We start from the raw sequence: 22,593 nt of genomic DNA on the forward strand, positions 1-22,593 counted from the left end.
GGTAGGTGGGGGTGTAAATGATGTGTGGATAGGGTAGGTGGAGGTGTAAATGACGTGGGAACAGGTAGGTGGGGGTGTAAATGATGGGACAGGTAGGTGGAGGTGTAAATGATGCGGGATAGGTAGGTGGAGGTGTAAATGATGGGACAGGGTAGGTGGAGGTGTAAATGATGCGGGATAGGTAGGTGAAGGTGTAAATGATGCGGGATATGTAGATGGAGGTGTAAATGATGTGGGGACAGGTAGGTGGAGGTGTAAAAGATGTGGGGACAGGTAGGTGGGGGTGTAAATGATGTGTGGACAGGGTAGGTGGAGGTGTAGATTATGTGGGGACAGGTAGGTGGGGGTGTAGATTATGTGGGGACAGGTAGGTGGGGGTGTAGATTATGTGGGGACAGGTAGGTGGAGGTGTAAATGATGTGGGGACAGGGTAGGTGAAGGTGTAGATGATGTGGGGACAGGTAGGTGGGGGTGTAGATGATGTGGGGACAGTTAGGTGGGGGTGTTGTATTGATGGGAGAGGTTTTTTTTTTTTTTTAACTCAAAGATGAGAAGTAAAAGTATGTGTTCCAACTTTTTTCAAAAGTGTATAAAAACACTGAAAAATTACTATACGGACATTTTTCTGTACCCCAAAATGCTGGTAAGACTTAAATTTGCTGAGAAACACTTGGTATCATCTTGCAACCAATAAAAAGTGCAAAAAGCATTAATTTGACACCTTTTAAGAACCTCCAATACTTTCCTTATGACCACTAACAGCCTTCTATATGGTCCTGCCATCTCATTTGTCACTTTTGTGGGGTCCAGGATGGTTTCCCCACTTTTTCATGCACTTATCCCAGGTTGCACTTTGTAGAAAAGTCGCAAACCCTCGGCGTGAGTCCCACGAATTGGCATTTCGAATTGGATGTTGCATTTCTCGGGTGCCCGCATTAATGCGATGTATGAGTTTCATGAAACAAACTGGCAGCTAATAGAATTGAGCCCATTGGGTACAAGAATGAACTAAATATACTTAACATAGTTGATTAACACTAGATAAATTGGATTGTGGGAGGAAACCAGAGTACATTGGGGGGGAACCCCATGCTAGCCGTGGAGAACATACAAACTCCGCTCAGGGCTGTGGTGGGAATCTAATCAGGGGGCCCAATTACCCTCATAGGTCCTGACAACGTTTTATATTCTGGGCACTGCTTTTCGAGTGCTCAGTCTACTGATGAAGCCACTCTCTTGCCATTAACACAGTCTTGTACTTATTAACAACCTACCTTTTTTTATTACAACTACTGTAGTACAGCAATGTTTTTTCAGTTGAACAGTGGACCTTCCACATAGATATCTATCTGTCCTATACAAGGCTGAACTATTAACAGGTGCAGGAATTGTATAAATGAACTTGATATGTATGACCATCCTTGCCGATTTTCTGGCTACACCCTTCGTGAGTGGTACGGCATAATGGGCGGCGCTTGGGGTGTGGCAGAGCAAATGCGTCTTTGTGGACCCGCCCCCAATACACAATGCCGCTATTACCTCCATTGTGAATTGGGGGCAGGGCCATAACGTCATGATTCAGCAGGAATAGTGTCATTGGCCACCAGGACCGCCCACTTCACTGAAGTTTTGATGTCCCGGGCGGGAGGCCCCCAGAGATTTGCCTACTCATCCAGACGTCCGGAAGAGCATAGCTTTTCAGAGTTTGCCCACCCATTGGTTTACACCAAAAATAAAAAGCAGCAGACACCGTCCAGTGCTCCAAACAGTGTGGTACCAGAAATAATTACATAGGATATAGTTAACATAACACACATTATTACCATAAAAAAATAGGGGGGGGAAGCAGCAATGCGACAATAATGGAGTGCATGTCAATTTTAATACATGGACTGATAAGTTTCGGCACTTAGAACGGTGTCATTTGTTTACAGAGATTCTTTGTCTGAATCAATTTTTGAACGTGTACAATTATGTGATTATGTAATTCCCGACAAATATTGTCTATGAAGTGTAAAGCATGACCTATGAAAGCTATTTAGAAACATTTCTTGGTGTTGGGCTGCAGGCAATAATCTACATGAGCTGCCGAGATGTTTAAGCAAAATATTACATGTCAGGGAGGGGAAAGAGGACATTGACTTACAGACACACAAGGAGGGAGAGATTTGATGGCTGGAGACACACAAGGGGGAGAGATTTGATGGCTGGAGACACACAAGGGGGAGAGATTCGATGGCTGGAGACACACAAGGGGGAGAGATTTGATGGCTGGAGACACAAGAGGGAGAGATTTGATGGCTGAAGACGCACAAGGGGGAGAGATATGATGACTGGAGACACAAGGGGGAGAGATATGATGGCTGGAGACACACAAGGGGGAGAGATATGATGGCTGGAGACACACAAGGGGGAGAGATATGATGGCTGGAGACACACAAGGGGGAGAGATTTGATGACTGGAGACACACAAGGGGGAGAGATTTGATAGCTGGAGACACACAAGGGGGAGAGATTCGATGGCTGGGGACACACAAGGGGGAGAGATTTGGTGGCTGGGGACACACAAGGGGGAGAGATTTGATGACTGGAGACACACAAGGGGGAGAGATTTGATGGCTGGAGACATACAAGGGGGAGAGATATGATGACTGGAGACACAAGGGGGAGAGATTTGGTGGCTGGAGACACAAGGGGAGAGATTTGGTGGCTGGAGACACACAAGGGGGAGAGATATGATGGCTGGAGACACACAAGGGGGAGAGATATGATGGCTGGAGACACACAAGGGGGAGAGATTTGATGGCTGGAGACACAAGGGGGAGAGATTTGATGGCTGGAGACACACAAGGGGGAGAGATATGATGACTGGAGACACAAGGGGGAGAGATTTGGTGGCTGGAGACACACAAGGGGGAGAGATATGATGGCTGGAGACACAAGGGGGAGAGATTTGATGGCTGGAGACACAAGGGGGAGAGATTTGATGGCTGGAGACACAAGGGGGAGAGATATGATGAATGGAGACAAGGGGGAGAGATTTGGTGGCTGGAGACACACAAGGGGGAGAGATATGATGGCTGGAGACACACAAGGGGGAGAGATATGATGGCTGGAGACACAAGGGGGAGAGATATGATGGCTGGAGACACAAGGGGGAGAGATATGATGACTGGAGACACAAGGGGGAGAGATTTGGTGGCTGGAGACACACAAGGGGGAGAGATACGATGGCTGGAGACACACAAGGGGGAGAGATTTGATGACTGGAGACACACAAGGGGGAGAGATTTGATAGCTGGAGACACAAGGGGGAGAGATTCGATGGCTGGGGTCACACAAGGGGGAGAGATTTGATGACTGGAGACACACAAGGGGGAGAGATTTGATGGCTGGAGACATACAAGGGGGAGAGATTTGATGGGTGGAGACACACAAGGGGGAGAGATATGATGGCTGGAGACACACAAGGGGGAGAGATCTGATGGCTGGAGACACACAAGGGGGAGAGATATGACTGGGGACACACAAGGGGGAGTGATTTGGTGGCTGGAGACACACAAGGGGGAGAGATTTGGTGGCTGGGGACACACAAGGGGGAGAGATCTGATGGCTGGAGACACACAAGGGGGAGAGATATGACTGGGGACACACAAGGGGGAGTGATTTGGTGGCTGGAGACACACAAGGGGGAGAGATTTGGTGGCTGGAGACACAAGGGGGAGAGATTTGGTGGCTGGAGACACACAAGGGGGAGAGATTTGATGACTGGAGACATACAAGGGGGAGTGATTTGATGACTGGAGACACACAAGGGGGAGAGATTTCATGGCTGGGGACACACAAGGGGGAGAGATTTGATGACTGGAGACACAGAAGGGGGAGAGATTTGATGACTGGAGACACACAAGGGGGAGAGATTTGATGGCTGGGGACACACAAGGGGGAGAGATTTGATGGCTGGAGACACACAAGGGGGAGAGATTTGATGACTGGAGACACAAGGGGGAGAGATTTGATGACTGGAGACACACAAGGGGGAGAGATTTGATGGCTGGAGACACACAAGGGGGAGAGATTTGATGGCTGGGGACACACAAGGGGGAGAGATTTGATGGCTGGAGACACACAAGGGGGAGAGATTTGATGACTGGAGACACAAGGGGAGAGATTTGATGACTGGAGACACAAGGGGGAGAGATATGATGACTGGAGACACACAAGGGGGAGAGATTTGATGACTGGAGACACACAATGGGGAGAGATTTGATGGCTGGGGGCACACAAGGAAGAGAGATTTGATGGCTGGGGACACAAAGGGGAGTGATTTGATGACTGGAGACACAAGGGGGAGAGATTTGATGGCTGGGGACACAAAGGGGAGAGATTTGATGGCTGGGGACACAAGGGGGAGAGATTTGATGGCTGGGGACACACAATGGGGAGAGATTTGATGACTGGAGACACACAAGGGGGAGAGATATGATGGCTGGAGACACATAAGGGGGAGAGATTTGATGGCTGGGGACACACAATGGGGAGAGATTTGATGGCTGGGGACACACAATGGGGAGAGATTTGATGGCTGGGGACACACAATGGGGAGAGATTTGATGACTGGAGACACACAAGGGGGAGAGATTTGATGGCTGGACACACAAGGGAGAGAGATTTGATGGCTAGAAAAACAAGGGGGAGCAATTTGATGGGTAAAGACTAGGGGTGAGCGGGTTCGGTTTTACTCGGTTCTTATCGCCACTTTACCGCAACTTTGGCTCGATTTAATTCGCTATCCAAAACACATGTTCGGCGACAGCCAATAAAAAGATCCGGGTAAAACCGAGTAAAACCGAACCCGCTCACCCCTAGTAAAGACAGGTACACACTAGACCAGTGGTTCTCAAACTCGGTCCTCAGGACCCCCACACAGTCCATGTTTTCCAGGTCACCCAGCAGGTGCACAGGTGTGTTCATTACTGACACATTTTAAAAGAGCCACAGGTGGAGAAAATTATTTCACTTGTGATTCTATGAGGAGACATGGAAAACATGCACTGTTTAGGGTCCCGAGGACCGAGTTTGAGAACCTGTGCACTAGACGATGTCTAGTGTGTATGACCTCGTTAGTGGCGGGGATGCTAGCATTGGCAAGTGCATAGACCAGTGATTCCTAACATCGGTCCTCAAGGCACACCAACAGTCCTGATTTTAGTGATATCCAAGATTGTACACAGATGGTTAAATCAAATAAACTGAGGTACTAATTAAGTCACTTGTGCTCAAGTATGGCTATCCCTAAAACCTGAACTGTTAGTGTGCCTTGAGGACCGTGGTTGGGAACCCCTGGCATAGACACTTGCTAATGCAGGCAGCGGCAGTGGGAGCCATGCTGCATTCGGCCCCCGCTCACTATATCATCCGACGGACCTGCATGCAGGTCTGTTGGAGGATGCCGCTGACGAGACACAGGAGCGTGCATCGTCTAACGACATAGCAGGTACACATTGGCCGATGTGGACGATATGTCGGCTCAATCCGCCGCATCGGGCGACATATCGTCTAGTGTGTACCCAGCATGACACCTTTGCTTCCCCAGTCACCTGCTGTCATGAGGCCTTGCCCATTTGTTGAGGCCATGCCCCCACCTTGGGTCAACACATTGCAGGGGTGAAGGGAACCAGCCAGATTCTTAACTAGGGCATCAGATTGGTCACGACCGGGCCACAATGAATTGGTGAAACGGACGCCTCATGTATGGGGCTCTTAATTCAGTGGTTCCCAAACTCGGCACCCTAACAATCCAGATTTCAAAGATAGCCATGCTTAAGCACAGGTGACTTTTAATTAGTACCTCAATCAGTTTGATTATACCATCTGTGCACAAGCAAGGATATTCTTAAAACCCCAACTGTTAGGAATACCTCCCGACATTCCCCGTTTTTATCACTCTGGGGAGTGAGCCGAGCACTGCCGGAGATGTTTGGCTGCCCCGCAGTCATTCACTCTACGCCGTAAAGACTGGTGCGCATGCGCACTGCATCCATTCACCAGCTGCTCTATACCCGGATGTGCTGACCTGTCGCATTCCCCAGCCGGCTTCACTACACCCGGAAGTGATGTGGCCCCAACTTCCTCCAGTCTGTACGCTATAATGCGATGCGATTGGTCTGCTACAGTCTGTGTGTGCGCTGTGCCGCGATGTGACTGGCTGGCTGCTCTCTGTGTGTGCGCGCTGTGCAGCTGTGTGATTGGCTGTGTGTGCAGCGCTGTGTGGAACAGTAGGGAGGCTGTGCTGCCGCTGCACCGGGAGGAGTAGAGGATGCACAGGGGAGAACTGGCGGCTGTGCGCGCTTCCCTCCCGGTCCTCACTGTCCTGTACGGGGTGTGCTGCGGCGGGAGAACCCTGCCGGCTCTCAGTGATGACATTCCCTTCCGACTCAACTGGCCCGGGCCGGACTTCTCTCTGGTCAGTCACCCGGGATCGGGGATAGCATGGGACAGGGGGTCACTGATACTCACACTGGCATGGTAATGTAGGTGTCAGTGATACACAGGAGGAACTGGCATGCTCATGTAGGTGTCAGTGATACACAGGAGGCACTGGCATGGTCAGGTAGGTGTCAGCGATACCCAGGAGGCACTGGCATGGTCATGTAGGTGTCAGCGATACACAGGAGGCACTGGCATGGTCATGTAGGTGTCAGCGATACACAGGAGGCACTGGCATGGTCATGTAGGTGTCAGCGATACACAGGCGACACTGGCATGGTCATGTTGGTGTCAGTGATACATAGACGACACTGGCATGGTCATGTAGGTGTCAGTGATACACAGGAGGCACTGGCATGGTCATGTAGGTGTCAGTGATACACAGGAGGCACTGGCATGGTAAAGGAGGTGTCAGCAATACACAGGAGGCACTGGCATGGTCATGTAAGTGTCACTGATATACAGGAGACACAGGCTGGGGTTGTCACTGAAAGTCTTGGGGACAGACATTATTTCTTCAGGGTCCATAGAGCTCCACAGAGAAGGGGTGGCCATCAATGTTTACAAAACATCGATAGTTGGCCAATGTTAACCAGTTTTGCCATCGATGGCAGAGAACCAATGGTTCTCTGCCATCAGAATCACCTTTATTGCCAAGTATAAACACATACACAATTTTTTTTATTGGCCCGCAGCAGACGTGACCATCGAGGGGGTGCAAGCCATCGAGGGTTCTCCATAGATAGTTTGTGTGCCATGGATGGTAATCACCGATGGGCCCATCGATGGACACACCACTGATGGACATCCCTACACAGGGGAGACAATGGGGTGTAGGTGGGACCTGGAGGTCCGGACACCAACAGCAAAGTTTTTCAATCCCAGGATGCTACGGTCCTTCCCCCTATACCCCGCCTACAGCCTGAGGGCAACTCAGTTTTCGTTGGTGTCCGGCAGGAGCTGGGTCACCATTTTAATAGTGGGGCTGCTATAAGCAGCCCAAGCTTACTTTTATGTTTTATTTTGTTTCTATTTATTTTACTGAGCAGCAGCATGAGACAGTGCTGTTGGCCAGCTCCCCAGAGATTCTTCACCGCCATCTGCAGGTAACCATTGTTTTTCTTCAAACACATGGTTGGCTGATCAACTGGAAAAAAAAATCTTCCCTCACACCTTCCCAAAGAATGGTACATTTGGGAGCACTTCTGGACTCTCATGTTCAGAGAATCTTCCTAACAGCAGACAAGATCTCAATAATACAGCACTGAGTGCGCACCGCAGTCGCCTAGTGTCAATTCACTCTGCAATGCAGACCTTGGGATCCATGGTGTCCACCTTCGACATGGTGGAGTTTGCTCAGTTTCACTCCAAGCACCTACAACACCTGATACTCTCCATGTGGAACGGGCTGCCCCATCTTCTCAGATCCCAGACTATGGGCCTCCCCCCGGAGGTTCGCCTGTCTCTAGCCTGGTGGCTACAGACATCCCATTTAGACAAGGGTTGTCCCTTTTGGATCCTGGACTGGGCTCTCCTCACCACGGACGCAAGCCTCCAAGAGTGGTTTGCAGTGACCAGCCAGCACTCCTTCCAGGGCTGCTGGACTCCAGTCGAGCCCGTTTTACCAATCAATGTCCTGGAACTACGAGCCGTCTTCAGTGCTCTCACTCTAGCTCAGGATATTCTTCAGGGCAGGCCAGTACAAGTACACTCCGACAATGCCACGGCAGTGGCCTATCTCAATCTCCAAGGAGGCACTCGAAGTCAGACAGCAATGGCAGAAGTGTCCCACATTATCACATGGACCGAACGCCATCTCCCAGCCAGCTCCACAATATTCATCCCAGGAATTCTCAATTGGGAAGTGGATTCCTCAGCCATCACGACATGCATGCAGGAGAGTGGTCTCTACATCCAAAAGTCTTTCAGCTCCTGGTGGACAAATAGTGTCTACCGGATGTGGATCTCATGGCCTCAAGACACAACCACAAACTTCCAATGTATGGAGCCAGGACAAGGGACTCCAACGTGGCCTTCCTGGACGCATTATCTGTGAAGTGGACCTTCCATTTGGCGTATCTCTTCCCTCCAATATCCCTGCTTCCTCGAGTTCTTCGAAAGTTCAAGCAGGAAGGGGGCACAGTCCTGTTGATAGCTCCGGCTTGGCCCAGACGACATTGGTACTCCGATCTTCAAAGTCTCTCCATAGACTTTCCTCTTCAACTTCCTCTATGAGTAGACCTGTTGTCTCGGGGTCCATGTTTACATCCGGACCTACCCTATCTGTCTTTAACGGCTTGGCTCTTGAGATATCCCTCTTAACGGCTAAGGCATTTTCTAGCTCTGTGGTCCAGACCATGCTCAGAGTATGTAAACTGGCCTCAGCCAGAATTTATCACCGGACATGGCATACATATTTCCAATGGCGTGCTCATAGAAACTATGACTCTCTCAAGTAAGTTTTTTTTTAAGGTTTCTAGAATACTTGACTGACTTCAGGCATGATTGGATCTAGGACTCAATCTAGCATCTCTGAAAGTACACGTCTCTGCTCTGTCCATCTGGTTCCAGTGCAGAATTGCACCTCTACCGGATGTTCACACCTTCCTGCAAGGTGTTCTACGTATACAACCTGCCTTTTGTACCTCCTGTGGCTCCGTGGGATTTGTCAGTGGTGGTCCACGCACTTCAGGAACCTCCATTCGAACCCCTGCAATCAGTGAATGTCAAGTGGCTCAGTGCAAAGACTATTTCTTCTGGCTATAGCATCTGCCCGTAGGGTATCAGATTTAGGGGCGCTTTCATGTCGCTCCCCCTATTTAATCTTTCATCAGGACAGAGCTGTTCTTGGAATGTGTCCGGGCTTCCTTCCCAAGGTGGTTTCTCGTTGCCACCTTAATGAGGAAATTGTGGTTCCTGCCTTTCAATCACCAGACCTCTCGGCAGGTGAGGCATTGTTGGATGTGGTCCGTGCTTTTTAGATCTACATGGACCATACTAGTTCCATCAGTAAATCAGACTTCTTCATTTTATATGGATTCCATAAGGGGGGCTGGCCAGCTAACAAACCGACTCTGTCCAGATGGATTTACATGACTATCTCACAGGCTTACACGCAGACTGGCCTTCCTGTGCCGGCTACAGCATCTGCATATTCTACTCTCTCTGTGGGCAGCCCAGCGTGGTGCTTCTGCTGAAAAGCTATGCAAGACGGCCATGTGGTCTTCTGTCCACACCTTTCTTAAGTTTTATGCCTTTGATACATTTGCCTCTCAGGATGCTTCCATCGGGTGCCGGGTTCTCCTCTCTGCTCAGGAGCGTCCCCGCCCTTGACCAACTGCTTTTGGGACATCCCCATTGTCTCCCCTTTGGAGCCCTATAGACCCTGAAGTTCACTCTAGGTTCGGCACCGGGCAGGGCCCCGTACCTAGAGAAAGGGCACTCTGGCATGTAGGTGTCTGAAAAGAGGCGTGGCCATGAAAAAAGGGGCATGTTTTTAAGATGCGCCCCCTTTTAAGTTTCTCTTGGGGGGCGTGCCCGGCATTTACTGACAAGCCGGGCTGCCCCCAAGCTCCCTCTTCTCTGTGAAAAGATGCCTGGCGCATGCGCCCGGCATCTCTTCACCGTCAGTAATCGTTACAGCCCAGTTTTCCCCACCCGTGGGAACTGCGGCCCATGGGTGGGCATGGCACCCACAGGCTGTTAGCGCTTAAACAGCCTAACAGGAACGCTAAGTAATCGCGAGCAACATAGGCATAATCTTGCTGGTGGGAGTAGGAGGAGATAATCACTTTTGAAGAGAGGCAGCAGTCATTGGCTGAACGAAGTGGGTGTCTTGGAGGGTGATGAGGTCGGAAATATAGGGAGAGTGGATTGGGTGAAAGCTTATAGGTGAGTGTGAGGAGTTTAAATTGGATTCTGCATGGAAAGGGCCTGCTGTAGGGGGGAGACATTTGTAGAGGAGGATGGGCCAAGTGGAAGTATTGAGGACAAATTGGAGGGAGGTAGGAGCAAGAGAGGCAAAAAAAAAAAGAGCAGGTTGCAGTAGTCCAGTCTAGAGATGACCAGTGCGTGAATGAGGGTCTTTGTTGCTTCTAGGGTGAGAAAGCGTCTGATCCTGGAAATCTGCGAAGGAGGAAGCAACAAGACTTGTAGAGGGACTGAATGTGTGGTATTAAGGAGAGGTCATAGTGAAATATAACTCTAAGACCGGGGACTTGCGGGATAGATGACATGGTGAGATTGTTGATGGACAATGAAATTAAAGGAGGCAGATCAGATCAGTCTTAGGCATGTTAAGTATAAGACAGTGCTGGGACAAACCAGCGGTATGCTGATGAGCTCACCTAGGGAGGGAAGTACTGAAGGAGAATAGAAAGGGGGCCAAGTACAGAACATTAGGGGACACCAACAGATGGTGGAAGAGAGGGAGGTGTTGAGCCATGTGAAGAGCCTGAGAAAAAAAGCTGTTGGAGATAGAAGTACATCAAGGAAAAGGACTGTGGGGCCTGATTCAGAGCCGGACCCCAATTAGCGCTCGCGCTCGTCCCGAAAATAGGGGTGGCTATTCAAATGAACCGTTCGCTGTTTGCGGTCTGTTCACGCCTCTGGGTCTGAACGAGCGAACTAAACTTGCGGTCGTTTTTTGGGAAACTACGCCCCCTGGCCGCTCGCATCCTACGTCATGTCCACTATTAGATTAATCGAGTACATCGAACAGGGTATGAGCTGCTCGCTATTCTTGTGGTTGGTTTTTGCTACCACAATTTTGCGAGCAGTTCTGGCTTAAAAAAAACCCAGTGACATTGTCAATGACGCTGATGTTTTTTTAATTAAGCACACCCATAAAACGCCCGTTTTGACCTTTAAGCAACGCCTGCGATCGGATCTCCACTGCCCGTTTTCAAACACCTTCCCCTGTTACCACCCACATACGCCTCATTCTGTCACTCAAAATAGCAGGCATTCGCTATTTTGCGAGCACACGTTTTTCGGCCGCACTGACTGGTTCGCGCATGCGTATTACGATCCGTACGCATGCGCAGTTGGGCAAACATCGCTCGGAGCGAACGCGCAGCCACTTGCGTCCGGCTCTGAATCAGGCCCTGTGGCCCTGATTCAGAGCCGGACGCTCTGACAGAGTGCTCGTTCTGAATCAGGGTCGTCCTTAATTTTTAGAGTGGCCTCCTGGCCGCTCGTATAGCTGTTGGTGATCACCCACAGCTATAGCAAGCAGCCAGGAAGATGGTCGCGATGGTCAAGACCATCGGGCTTGCGACGAGACCCTTGTGGTAGGGTCTCGTTGCCGCAACCCTGGAGTGCTTTCGGCTCTATCAGAGCCGGAAGCACTCCTACTGACATCACTTGTGATGTCAGTGGGGCCGGCCCCAGACGGTAGGCGTTCCCATGGGAACGCCTCCATCTGGGCAGCCACGCCCACCAAAGGGGGCATGCTGTCACTCACCATCGACAGCACGCCCCCTTTGGTGTGAGACCCAGAGAGCCGGCTCCGTTGTGCAAATGCTCACTGGGCCAACATCGACCCGCTTGCAAGCGCGTCTGAATCAGGCCCTGTGTCACACAGACCAGAAGACTGAAGGATTTGTACAAGGATAGGGTGGACTACGGTGTCATACGCAGCAGACTGGTCAAAGAAAATAAGCAGAGTAGTAGCCCATGGCGTTGGCTTGACAAGGTTATTACTGACTTTAGTACGGGCAGTTTTTTTTTTAGTGTGGAGAGGACATAAACCAGACTAAAATGGGTCAAGCAGCAAGTGGGAGGAAAGAAATGTGATAGACAATCTGCTTGATGATCTTGGAGGCAAAGGGGAGGAGAAAGATGGGGAAGTAATTGGAGAGTGTTAAGGTTAAGAGTTGGTTTTCTGAGGATGGAAGAGACAGAGGCCCTGATTCAGAGCCGGACGCTCTGACAGAGCGCTCGCTATGAATCAGGGTTGGGCTATTTTTTTTTTTTTTTAGAGCTCATGGCCGCTCGTATAGCTGTGGGTGACCACCCACAGCTATAGCGAGCGGCCAGGAAGATGGTCGCGATGGTCAAGACCATCGCGACCATCGGCTTGCGACGAGACCCTTGTGGTAGGGTCTCGTTGCCGCAAGCCCCAGAGAGATTTCGGCTCAAACAGAGCCAAAATCTCTCCCACTGACATCACTCGTGATGTCAGTGGGGCTGCCCCCAAACGGAGGCGTTCACATGGGAACGCCTCAGTTTGGGCAGCCACTCCCCCGGCCCGCCCACCAAAGGGGGCGTGCTGTCACTCAACATCAATAGCACGCCCCCTTTGGTACGAGACCCGGAGCGACGGCTTGCCCGTCACTATCCGGGTCTCGCGCATGCACACAACAGAGCCGGCTCCGTCGTGCGCATGCGCTCTGGGCCACCATCGACGCGGTTGCGAGCGCTCAGTGCTTGCGACCGGGTCTGAATCAGGCCAAGAGCATGTTTGAACACAAAGTTGACAGAGCCTGTTTAGCGAGAATGGTTGAAGAGATGGGCAAGATGGCAACAAGGGAGGGAATAGAGGAGGTGGGGGGGGATGTTAGGATCAAGGGGGAAGGTGGGGAGGACCTGATAAGGACCATGACTTTATCTCCAGAAACTGGAAAAGGAACTCCGAATTGTTAGGATGGAGGGATAAGATGTGGAGGGGCTGGATGGGAAGGATAGGGTGGCATAAGGAGGGCCTTGTGGGAGGTGATGTGCTGGCAGATTTATTCAATTTTGGATGTAAAGTGTGTGGCAAAATCGGTGGCAGAAAGTGAAGGGGGCATTGGAAGGAGTTGAAATTGACAAAGAGATGACAGGGTTGGATTACTGAGATTTGCGTTTTCAGATAACACTGTTTGGAGAAAGTAAGGGCAGCACAGTAGGAATAGGCATGAATTTGACGAAGAGGAAGCCCACCAAGGTGCACAATTTTCTCCAGTGGTGGTTGGCTTTTCACAAACTCTGTAGTAGGTATCTGGTGCATTTCGAATGCCAAGGTTGAGGTCACTGTGCATATCTGTGAAGGTGCATAGTGACAGCTGGAGCAACAGCATCCATAGCAGAAGTAAGGGTGCTTGTGCAGGAAAATGGCTGGGTCCGGGAAGAAGAGGGTGACAATAGGGGAAAGAACAGACTCGAGGAGGGAGGAGAAGGAAACGTTTCAATTGCCTCAAGGTTATCCTTGGTGAGGGCAGCCTTGGGAGGTAGAGGTGGAGAAGAATGAAGGGATAGGTTAAAGGAAGAAAATTATGGCCTGAGAAATGGAATGGGGAATTGGTATAGTCACAGATAGCACAGTGGTAAGTAAAGACCAGGCGAATAGAGGCTCGCCTAGCGTGGGAGGGTGAAGAGGTCCATTGAGTCAGACCAAAAATATAATGTGAGAAACAGGAGTTTAGTGGCAGTGGGCCATCAATAGGAATATGGAAGTCACCTAAGATGAGTGAAAGTCAGAAGTGAGGGAACGAAGAGGCATGGTCAGGGAAGTGATACTGAAATTGTTGGAGCCCAGCAGCTACAGTAATATTGGTATGGAGGCTATACCAATGTCATGCAGAGAAGGCGATCGACTTGGAACCTGTGTCTGGCTCAGTATATCGGAAACATTTGACATTTCACGGATTGCGCACACCTTGCTGGCAGTATCCTTTTGTATTTGATTTTTTACTTCTTGTCAGTAAGTTCACTTAGAGCTATTTCACATGTGCATAAACAAGTTTGTTTTGTGTATTTGCTTGGTGTAAAATGTATGCATTGGTTATGTGTGAACTTTAGGTTTTATGTGCATCTGTCAATGCAGCTTAAGACAAGTCATTGTAAAAGGAAGGCTTGGGCACTTAACATTTTAATTTACATAGTGATAATCTATGTAAGGAAATCCAGGGTACAATGGTAACAGATGGGTGTGCAAGCAGGTGTGGTGTGGTGGGGAGCTGTTTTGAGTAGGGGGATCATGAGATATGGATGGCAGATATCATGACTATGGACATGCATCTTTCGAGTCAAAAATATGCTAAAGCGTAAGGAGGCGTCTGAGGACAAGACACCACCTGCTGACATGAGCAGATCCGAGTGCTGCGTCCGAAGCTATAGCACTGGAGCACCGCCTCGATAGTCGCAGCCATCGGTCATTTGGGTAAGCCTAAATCAGGCTATCCACTATACAATTTTCTGTTCGATATCTGTCCAATCTGGCTGGTTGGAATGAAAACCTGGTAATGTATGGGAGCGAATGACAATTTGCTCACAAACACTGGAAAATAGCCAAAAATGGCTGTTCAGACAAATTGGTTAAAACACACAAATTTTACCAATTTGAACAATTTTTTTTTTGTCCTTTTTTCAGTGTTTTTAAAACCATATGATCGACTGTCATTTGCTCTCATACATTACCGGGTTTTCATCCCAACCAGCCAGATTGGACAGATATCTGACAGAAAATTGTATAGTGGATGGCCAGCTTTAGCTTACTCAGAATGACCATCAGAATAGCGCAGCAGGGGCCAGGAAATCTGTGTCGTAAGAAGCAGACCCTGGCCTCGACACACCTGCAAAACTGGGGGCTCACACCCCCCCCCCGTTTTGTAAACCAGGCAGCATCGCTGGCACATGTCTACGGCTTAGGGGGCACTGCGAGCGATTTTGCAGGACTCGTTCCGCACATGCGCAGAATGGGGCAGGCGTATACCTCCTGCCAGCGGATTTGTATGCAAACCCAAGTCTGAATCAAACCATTGCACACAATTGTGTACATCTCAGGATTGTCCTGTAGATGGAAAGGTGAAGTTGTATGATGCAGTAGAATGCTGTACTGGACATTATCAACACTGCTGAACCCTTATTGCAGGGGTTCCCATCCACAGTCCTCAAGGCACACTAACAGTCCAGGCTTTATGGATAGCCATACTTGAGCACAGGTGAGTTAATTAGTACCTCAGTTATTTTGATTTAACCATCTGTGTTTTAGCATGGATATCACTAAAACCAGGACTGCTAGTGTGCCTTGAGGACCGAGGTTGGGAATCGCTGCCTTATTGAATAACCTCTGTTACCATCCCGGTGACTTGAGGTGTTTTACACTTTAATCGGCAGATCAAGTTCATAGTTGTTAGTGTTCATTCTTGCACCCTGCACGTAATCGATGAGGAGGGAATATATTAATTTTGAAGGGCAGTTTTATGCTTAACATATCGCTGCAGTAGCTATAATGATGCATCATGTCTAAATTGTTGCAGTTCAAAATGGAAATTTGCCCTCCACGGATTCCGCGTGGGGTGCTAGAATGAACACTAGTTGTGTAATAGGTTGGATACATCAGGAACAACTTATTTTTCAGTTTTTGGTTTTTTTAGCGTGGGGTTTTCTTTTTGTGAGTTGGAATTAACTTTAAATGTTTAATTTCAAGTATTTTCTCCTTTTATACGTGGCCCAAGTCGGCGCGTCAGGTTCTGCAAGGGAGAATTCTCTACGTAAAATCTGTATCTTCCCTGATATGTAGAGGTAGGGTTAATGCAGTGAGCAAAGAGCATGTCAATGGTTAATAGCACTCAAACTGTCAAATAGAAAAGCAGCCTTGTTAGCAGGTTAGTGTATAAAATATCCGAGCAATCCTTTTTTTCAGATATTTTCTTTAGTCTAGTAATGACACATACTCTATACTGGTGTCCCTGCAGATTAGCGGGCGCAGGAAACGGATGTGCTGCTGCTGACTGGTTCCAAAATGGCTGCTGTATCCGTTCTGTTTGGCTGGCCAAACTTGGAATCCTTACCAGGGAGGAGATGCCAGAGTAGTGTCCAGGAGTGAGGAATTGCTTCCATCCATAAGATGGTCCCCACAAACTCTCTGTGCGTAAAAAAAGTGGGACTGCTGCCAGACAACCCACTTTTTTTTTTTAGTAACATTTTTGTCTTATGAATGGAATTTTCTCTGTCAGCCATTTGTTTTGTTTTTTTACTAACTAATGGGGTAACGTCCCATTCTCCGGGCTCTGGCTACTTGTAATGCCGGACATTTCTTTTAGACATAAGAAATGTTAATCAAAAAATTATTAATTAAGTGTTTGAACAATGGAAGTTGTAGGACTATAGTTGTTCTATTTATTTATTCTTTTATCCGTGGATCAAGCAATTTCTATGGACATCCTGTGTTTCGTAATGTTTCATTTGCTACTCTGTCAGTTCAATGTTTCGTATCGCCGTACATTGTAACCTATGTATCGCGCCTAAGATGGCTGCCTCGCCTGGAGCTTTCATGGGAGGGATAACAATCCATGGATCCTATGATTCTGTGTATATTTTTTAGCTTGTGTTTTGCATTTTGTACTATTTCTCCCCAAAGTGTGATGGCATCTCCATGTATTTATTATTCTATGTATTCCTCCCATTGTAATCTATGTAGTGTGTAGTGTTCCCGCCAGGATTTGGGGCGGGCAGGGCGCACGGAAGCGGGGGCAGTAGCTGCCTTTTTTTTTTATTTTGTATATCTCCAAAATGTAATCGCACCTCCGTGTAATGCTCATCCCACCCAGTGTAACCTTTTGTAGTGCATCTCGTCTGGTACGTTTGTGGATGGGATGAACAATCTGCGGAACAGATGATTCTGCAGGTACCCTGTGCTTTGTATTTCACTGTACAATTGTAGTGCACCCAAAATGGTTGCTTTTGTATGTACTATGGCTGCTTTCATGAAAATCTGGACTACAAAAGAAAAAATAGTTTGCCCTCCAGCACACTGCAAAAAATAAAAACCGCACAAAGGCTTGAATACTACATGATAATAGAAATCCAGATCCCCTGTCTCCTCGCACGGTGCCATCGCTTTGTAATGAAATGGTTTGATTTCTTTGCATGTGTGGATTGGATGGGTTGTTGCTGACATTTGGTGAAAATGTCATTACAATAGCCCCATTACACACATATATTTACTGAGAAAAAATGTCTGTGTTCAATACTTATTTTACCCGCTGTGTGCAAAGATATAGAGCCGTATTCAATTTGAGCGGACCGGCGATACTTTTCCGGCCTCCCGGATTTTTCGCTTGTGCTGCAAGCAGAAAAGTATCACGCGTCCCCACGTATCCCCTTATTCAATTTGTAAGTAGGCGAAAACGGGATCCGGCGAAACTGAAACAAGCAGAAAGTATTGTCAGATTTGGGGAAATCAGCCTGAGAACCCCCAAAAGATGCTCTGACATGGGGGTTAGCTATGGTACCCCCCGATTTGACTTGCTGAAGGCATTTGGAGTTTTTTTTAAATGGGCTCAATAGCTGCTAAATTGCATTTTTGTATAAGTGGTGAAGAATAGTATTCAGGAGGTTTTTTTCCAGAAAATAACTTATCCCAGCAAATTTGGGGTACTTGTAAATGGGGGACAGCATATTTTAAAGTTGCTAAAGTAAAGTTTAAAAAATCGTGAAAAATCCACCTGCCGCTAGCACCTGCAATGAAAAAACACCTGGGGCATACTTGGGGACCCCCCCAGAGTCTAGTTTGCTAGTTTTTAACTTTGTCCCCCCCCAATTTTTTATTTTTTTTTGCCCCCAAAATCAAAGTTATTTTTTGGGGGTGTTCTTAACTGTTTTTTAATTTTTTGTTGACTCTGTTTACCTTTGGGGGACTGTCTGAAGGCTGCACGGGGGTTCCCGCAGTGTTTCACCCCTAACCCCAATTCTGCACTTTTTCTGCCTGCTATCCATAGGCGAAACTTTTTCGCCTATTACATTTGCATTGACTTTCCGCCTAGGCGGAAAGTCTTTCAAATTGAATACGGTGATACTTTTTTGCCTGGCAAAATGACGTCATTGGCGAAGCTTTTTCGACGATTCCGGCTTTTCGCTCCAAATTGAATACGGACCATCGATTGATACAGTCAGCTTATTTGTGTAATGTAAAACCAGCTGCGCATTGTAAGAAGGGATTTTGTGTTTTATTTCTCTGGCAGCCGACCACAGGCATACCGTACAGAGAGGACAACTACATCATCATGACGACGGCAGACAAAGAGAAATATAAGTGTCTGCTCCCACTTACCGCCAGTGAGAATCAGGTACCGTAATGGTCACAGTAATTGGCTTTTCTGTGCTTTTGCCGTTACAGGGAGACATTAGGGATTGTTGTAACTTATTTTTTTTCCTTGAATTAGTTCTACAATGTTTCTTTTTATTTTCACCATGAATTTAGACTATTACCATTTTCAGGAGAGAACCTATGCGTGTACATGTTATTGTCAAAATACTAATAAGAATAATTTCTGCTGTCTGATCCTGAACACTGTATTATTTACCTGTAATCAGAACGTCACTTCTATATAAAGATGTCCCCTTTTTCCATCGCCAATAAGTCAATTAGCTACACGGCGGAGCTATTCAATTAGCAGGGATTACCCCGCGCTTGAGTCCCCGTAGTTGGCCTGAACCTTGCAGCTTATGGAGGTAAAGGCCGCGGAAAAAACACCAGATCGGGCTCTCGCAGGGAAAAATGCCATAGTCTCCTCTCTTTACGAGGAATCGGTATGTTCTGCGCGAGTCCCGATTATTGGACGCGTGATAAAGGCTTTTTAATTGAATAGCCATTCCCTGCGCCACAGGGATTTTTAACCCCGCTGCTAATTGTATACCCTACCTATGAATAGGACCTACAGTAGGCTGTGGAAATGGGTGAAACATTGGCCTAACTGTTCCCTCTGTTGAACAACTGCTAATGAAGGGCCTCATTCGGAGATGTACGCTATTCCGATGTTTACGCAGCTGAGCGATAATCTCCAATCTGTGCATGCGTCTGAGTCGCACGGCGCATACCTTTAAAGTCCGTTGCCGTAGTTGCAAAACACAAGAAGCAAAGTGTACCTGGTGCAAGTCTTATTTGAAACACTATTTAAATCAGGAAGAAAATGATTGCTGAACCTGCAGCTCCCTAAAAGGGAGATCTACTCACAATCTCCTAACTTTCACATGTGACTAAATATATATATAAAGAAAAGAGAGCACTGAAGACAGCAATACTTAGTATATATTTATTAATCTCTTCCTAAAAGTACACACAAAAAATGGTCTATATAAATTTTCAATGAACACACACCTAGTGCTGGCCAGCAGTATTTATAATCCAATTATTGACATAAATCTCAGTAAAAATATATACACACCACATAAAAAATACTTATATATAGGACTGTATGAGATCCACATTAATATAACACCTTATTTATCCTAAAATCATGCACATAATCAAATAGCTCCTATCTTGAATCAATGCCAGTATTGCCTATTTTAGGCTTACCGCAGATTGATACATATAACAAATATGCAGGCAAATTTTACTTAGTATCCAACTGTGAAAGTCGTTTTGTAGCAATTGATATTTTTTGTCCTTGGACATAAACTGATACAGTCTTATCCTCCGCTGTTTAGTCTGATGTAGAGGATTTAAGCAGCACAATATTTGTTATTGTTAACAACCCCATGTAAGTTTATTCAATTGCTGCACTTAGGTGATTTATTTATTTTTAGCAGCCTGATAGTGATTTAGCAACACAATATAATTCTCTTTGTGGCTTGAAGGAGGCGTATTTTAATATAAAAAACAATTCACAGTCTCTTAAATCGTGGTAAACCGCTAATTAGCTGTTACTTTGTCAAAGATGTTGTTTTTCAAAAGTTTCTGCAATTTATAGTGTTATCCATCATGTGGTTATAAAAAGAAAAAACTTTTACAGAGATGTCGAGCCCGCAGTTTCTGGGGATCCTCCAGGAGATTCACCCGCTGTTGCCACGTACGGTTCCTGTCGCTCATTAGGTTGGGTACAACCATCATCAGTTACTCCCATACCTTACCAGATTTTCATTCCAAACAGTCAACTAGTTGGATGGTTGGACAGAAAATCTTTAGGTGTGTATGCAGCTTAAGGGTGCAAACCTAAATGACCCTTTGAGCGTGTGCTCGGTGAGTGTAGAGCAGTGTCAGCTGGCATCACTGTGTATAAAAAGGAGCATACCTTAAAGTCCATTGCCGGAGTTGCTTGCAGCGACTATTTTCACGCAGGGCGATCGACAGTTGGGCTCTGTTTGCAGGAGGCAATGGAGGAGTGGCGGCAAAAACGCAGTCGTGTCGCAACGGTTTTCATGGCGGGACACAGAGAACACTGGTCCGGCGCCTCAGTACATGCGGCCATTCTGCGCGACCATATGGCTACGCAGGAGTCCAATTATCGGATGATCTGCGACCAGTGCTGTTTCTCTGCACGCAGTCACTTGGCTTTGCGAAGCCGCAGGTAGGCGCCTTGATACATCCCCTTGCGGTTGCAACATTTGCATATTTTGGAGCAGCAGCTGTGTACACAGACGTTGGCGTATATCAACGTACAACAGGCTTCTAGCATCAGATAAAACCGTTAGACATTATAATTACTTATTACAAATTCTTACTGTGATGATGCATGAAAGTGAATGTAAAACTTCTTCTTTTTATTTCAAAAGGACGAAGAGCGAGAATATAAAGGACCAACCCCAGCAGAACTGTTGGAGCCCCTCTTTAAGCAGACCAGCTGTTCCTATAGGGTACTTGTTTTTTTTGTTTCCATTTAGGTCTTTACATGTGGAAGTATTTGCAATGGTAGAATACCTGACATTGCAATACCATAATTGGAGCTAAACTTCCTTCTATCCAGGAGTTATACTTGTCTAGGGTTAGGAAGCGGTCTGGTAATATTGTGGCGGATTAAGCTCATCCGGGGTCATGATCTGTTTCAACTGCTCCCGTCGGGCAGGCGATATGGATCATGTCTTACCAAGACCACTAGACATCTCATGTTTTTTTTCCGCAAGCGATTTTGCTGTTAAATTCACTAACTATAAATATCAGGTCGTCATTGTGCAAATTGTTCTATTTAAAAAGGTTTTATTGTGTATATTAATCATGGTTTTGTATATTGTGAATGTATGGTTTATGTGTTAAGTGAGTACTTGGCCAGTAATTACCGGAGTCAAATTCCTTGTATATGTTTGTATACTTGGCCAATAAAGTTGATTCTGATTCCTAGGAGTAGCAGCATTTCCATATAACCATCCTGTAAAGTACATACATTGGTACCTTTGCAGTAATGAGCTGAAAACACTGACTGAGTACAGGTGCAGGTTTTATTATTCTGTGTAAAAGACTCTGCTAATCAGGTGTGTGGCCCAGTTAAAGGTCCCCATACATATACAATATATTAGACCAATTCACGATCCCCAGATGCCAGGGAATGGGCATCGGTAAAATCCAACATGTTAGATTTCCCTGATTTGCCGATCATGATCAAAATATGATTGTGATCAGCAAATTGGGGGTTTTTAACACGAAGAATTTCACAGATTCCCTGACGGATAGGCGATCGATGACCGCCGTCGACATTTCTGACTGGCGGTTCCGGTCCGATTGGGGGATCGGTGAAACAGCCACCTGATGTATGGGGCCCTTAAGAGAGAGAGAATTTTTTAAACGCCCATTTGAATGTGTAAGTAACGAGATAACATCCCTTATGGTGCATTATTCATTCTCCTTCTAGGTTGCCTATTAGGTTTTTTCATGTCTTTACACCATTTTATTGATTTACCTTTTTAGCATTTAACTGCAGTATGCCATTGTATAATGTTTCCATAAACCATGTGACTTTATTGTCTCAGACTAAGGGGGGAATTCAGTTACCCACGATAATTTTTTGTGCGCTGAAGTGGGACGAGGGAGGCTGCTGGCGTTGAGCAGTAGCAGCAGTCTACTCTCCTCTGTGGGGGTGCGATCACACTGTTCGTGGCCCCCCCCCCTGCAACCACCCATGGCTGAGGGGCTCACAGAGACCCCCCCTCAGCACGGACGTTATCTGTTTTTTTTTTGCATTGTCTAAGGGGGACGTAGTCACGCCCCCTGATAAATTCAGAGTCTTCAGGGCTAATGGAATTAGCAAGAGGAACTAATTAGCCGGCAATAAAGTAACGCTGCTAATTGAATCCCCCTCCCCCCCTTAAATCTTAGATAATCAGTTATGTGCTGTGCTGCTGAGGTTTATTTAATTCACTAGTTTGCATAAGTAATTCATTATGCAATATGAGGTGGCATATGCC

The 22,593-nt window shown here is 47.2% G+C and overlaps 1 protein-coding gene across 2 annotated transcripts in view; it reads left to right on the top strand.

The window, feature by feature from the left end:
- Window positions 1-6,150: 6,150 nt before the first annotated feature.
- ERLEC1 (endoplasmic reticulum lectin 1) overlaps window positions 6,151-22,593 on the top strand; it is a 33,026-nt gene continuing 16,583 nt past the window's right edge. For both annotated transcript variants that reach the window (XM_088477996.1, XM_088477997.1), the window contains exons 1-3: window positions 6,151-6,466; window positions 18,438-18,542; window positions 20,971-21,051. In XM_088477996.1, coding sequence (XP_088334122.1) covers window positions 6,320-6,466; window positions 18,438-18,542; window positions 20,971-21,051 — 333 coding nt within the window. In that variant the 5' untranslated portion in view covers window positions 6,151-6,319. The remainder of the gene's footprint in view (window positions 6,467-18,437; window positions 18,543-20,970; window positions 21,052-22,593) is intronic.

This window comes from Taudactylus pleione, unplaced genomic scaffold, assembly GCF_031769625.1.
Source record: "Taudactylus pleione unplaced genomic scaffold, aTauple2 ptg000206l, whole genome shotgun sequence".
NCBI lineage: Eukaryota > Metazoa > Chordata > Amphibia > Anura > Myobatrachidae > Taudactylus > Taudactylus pleione.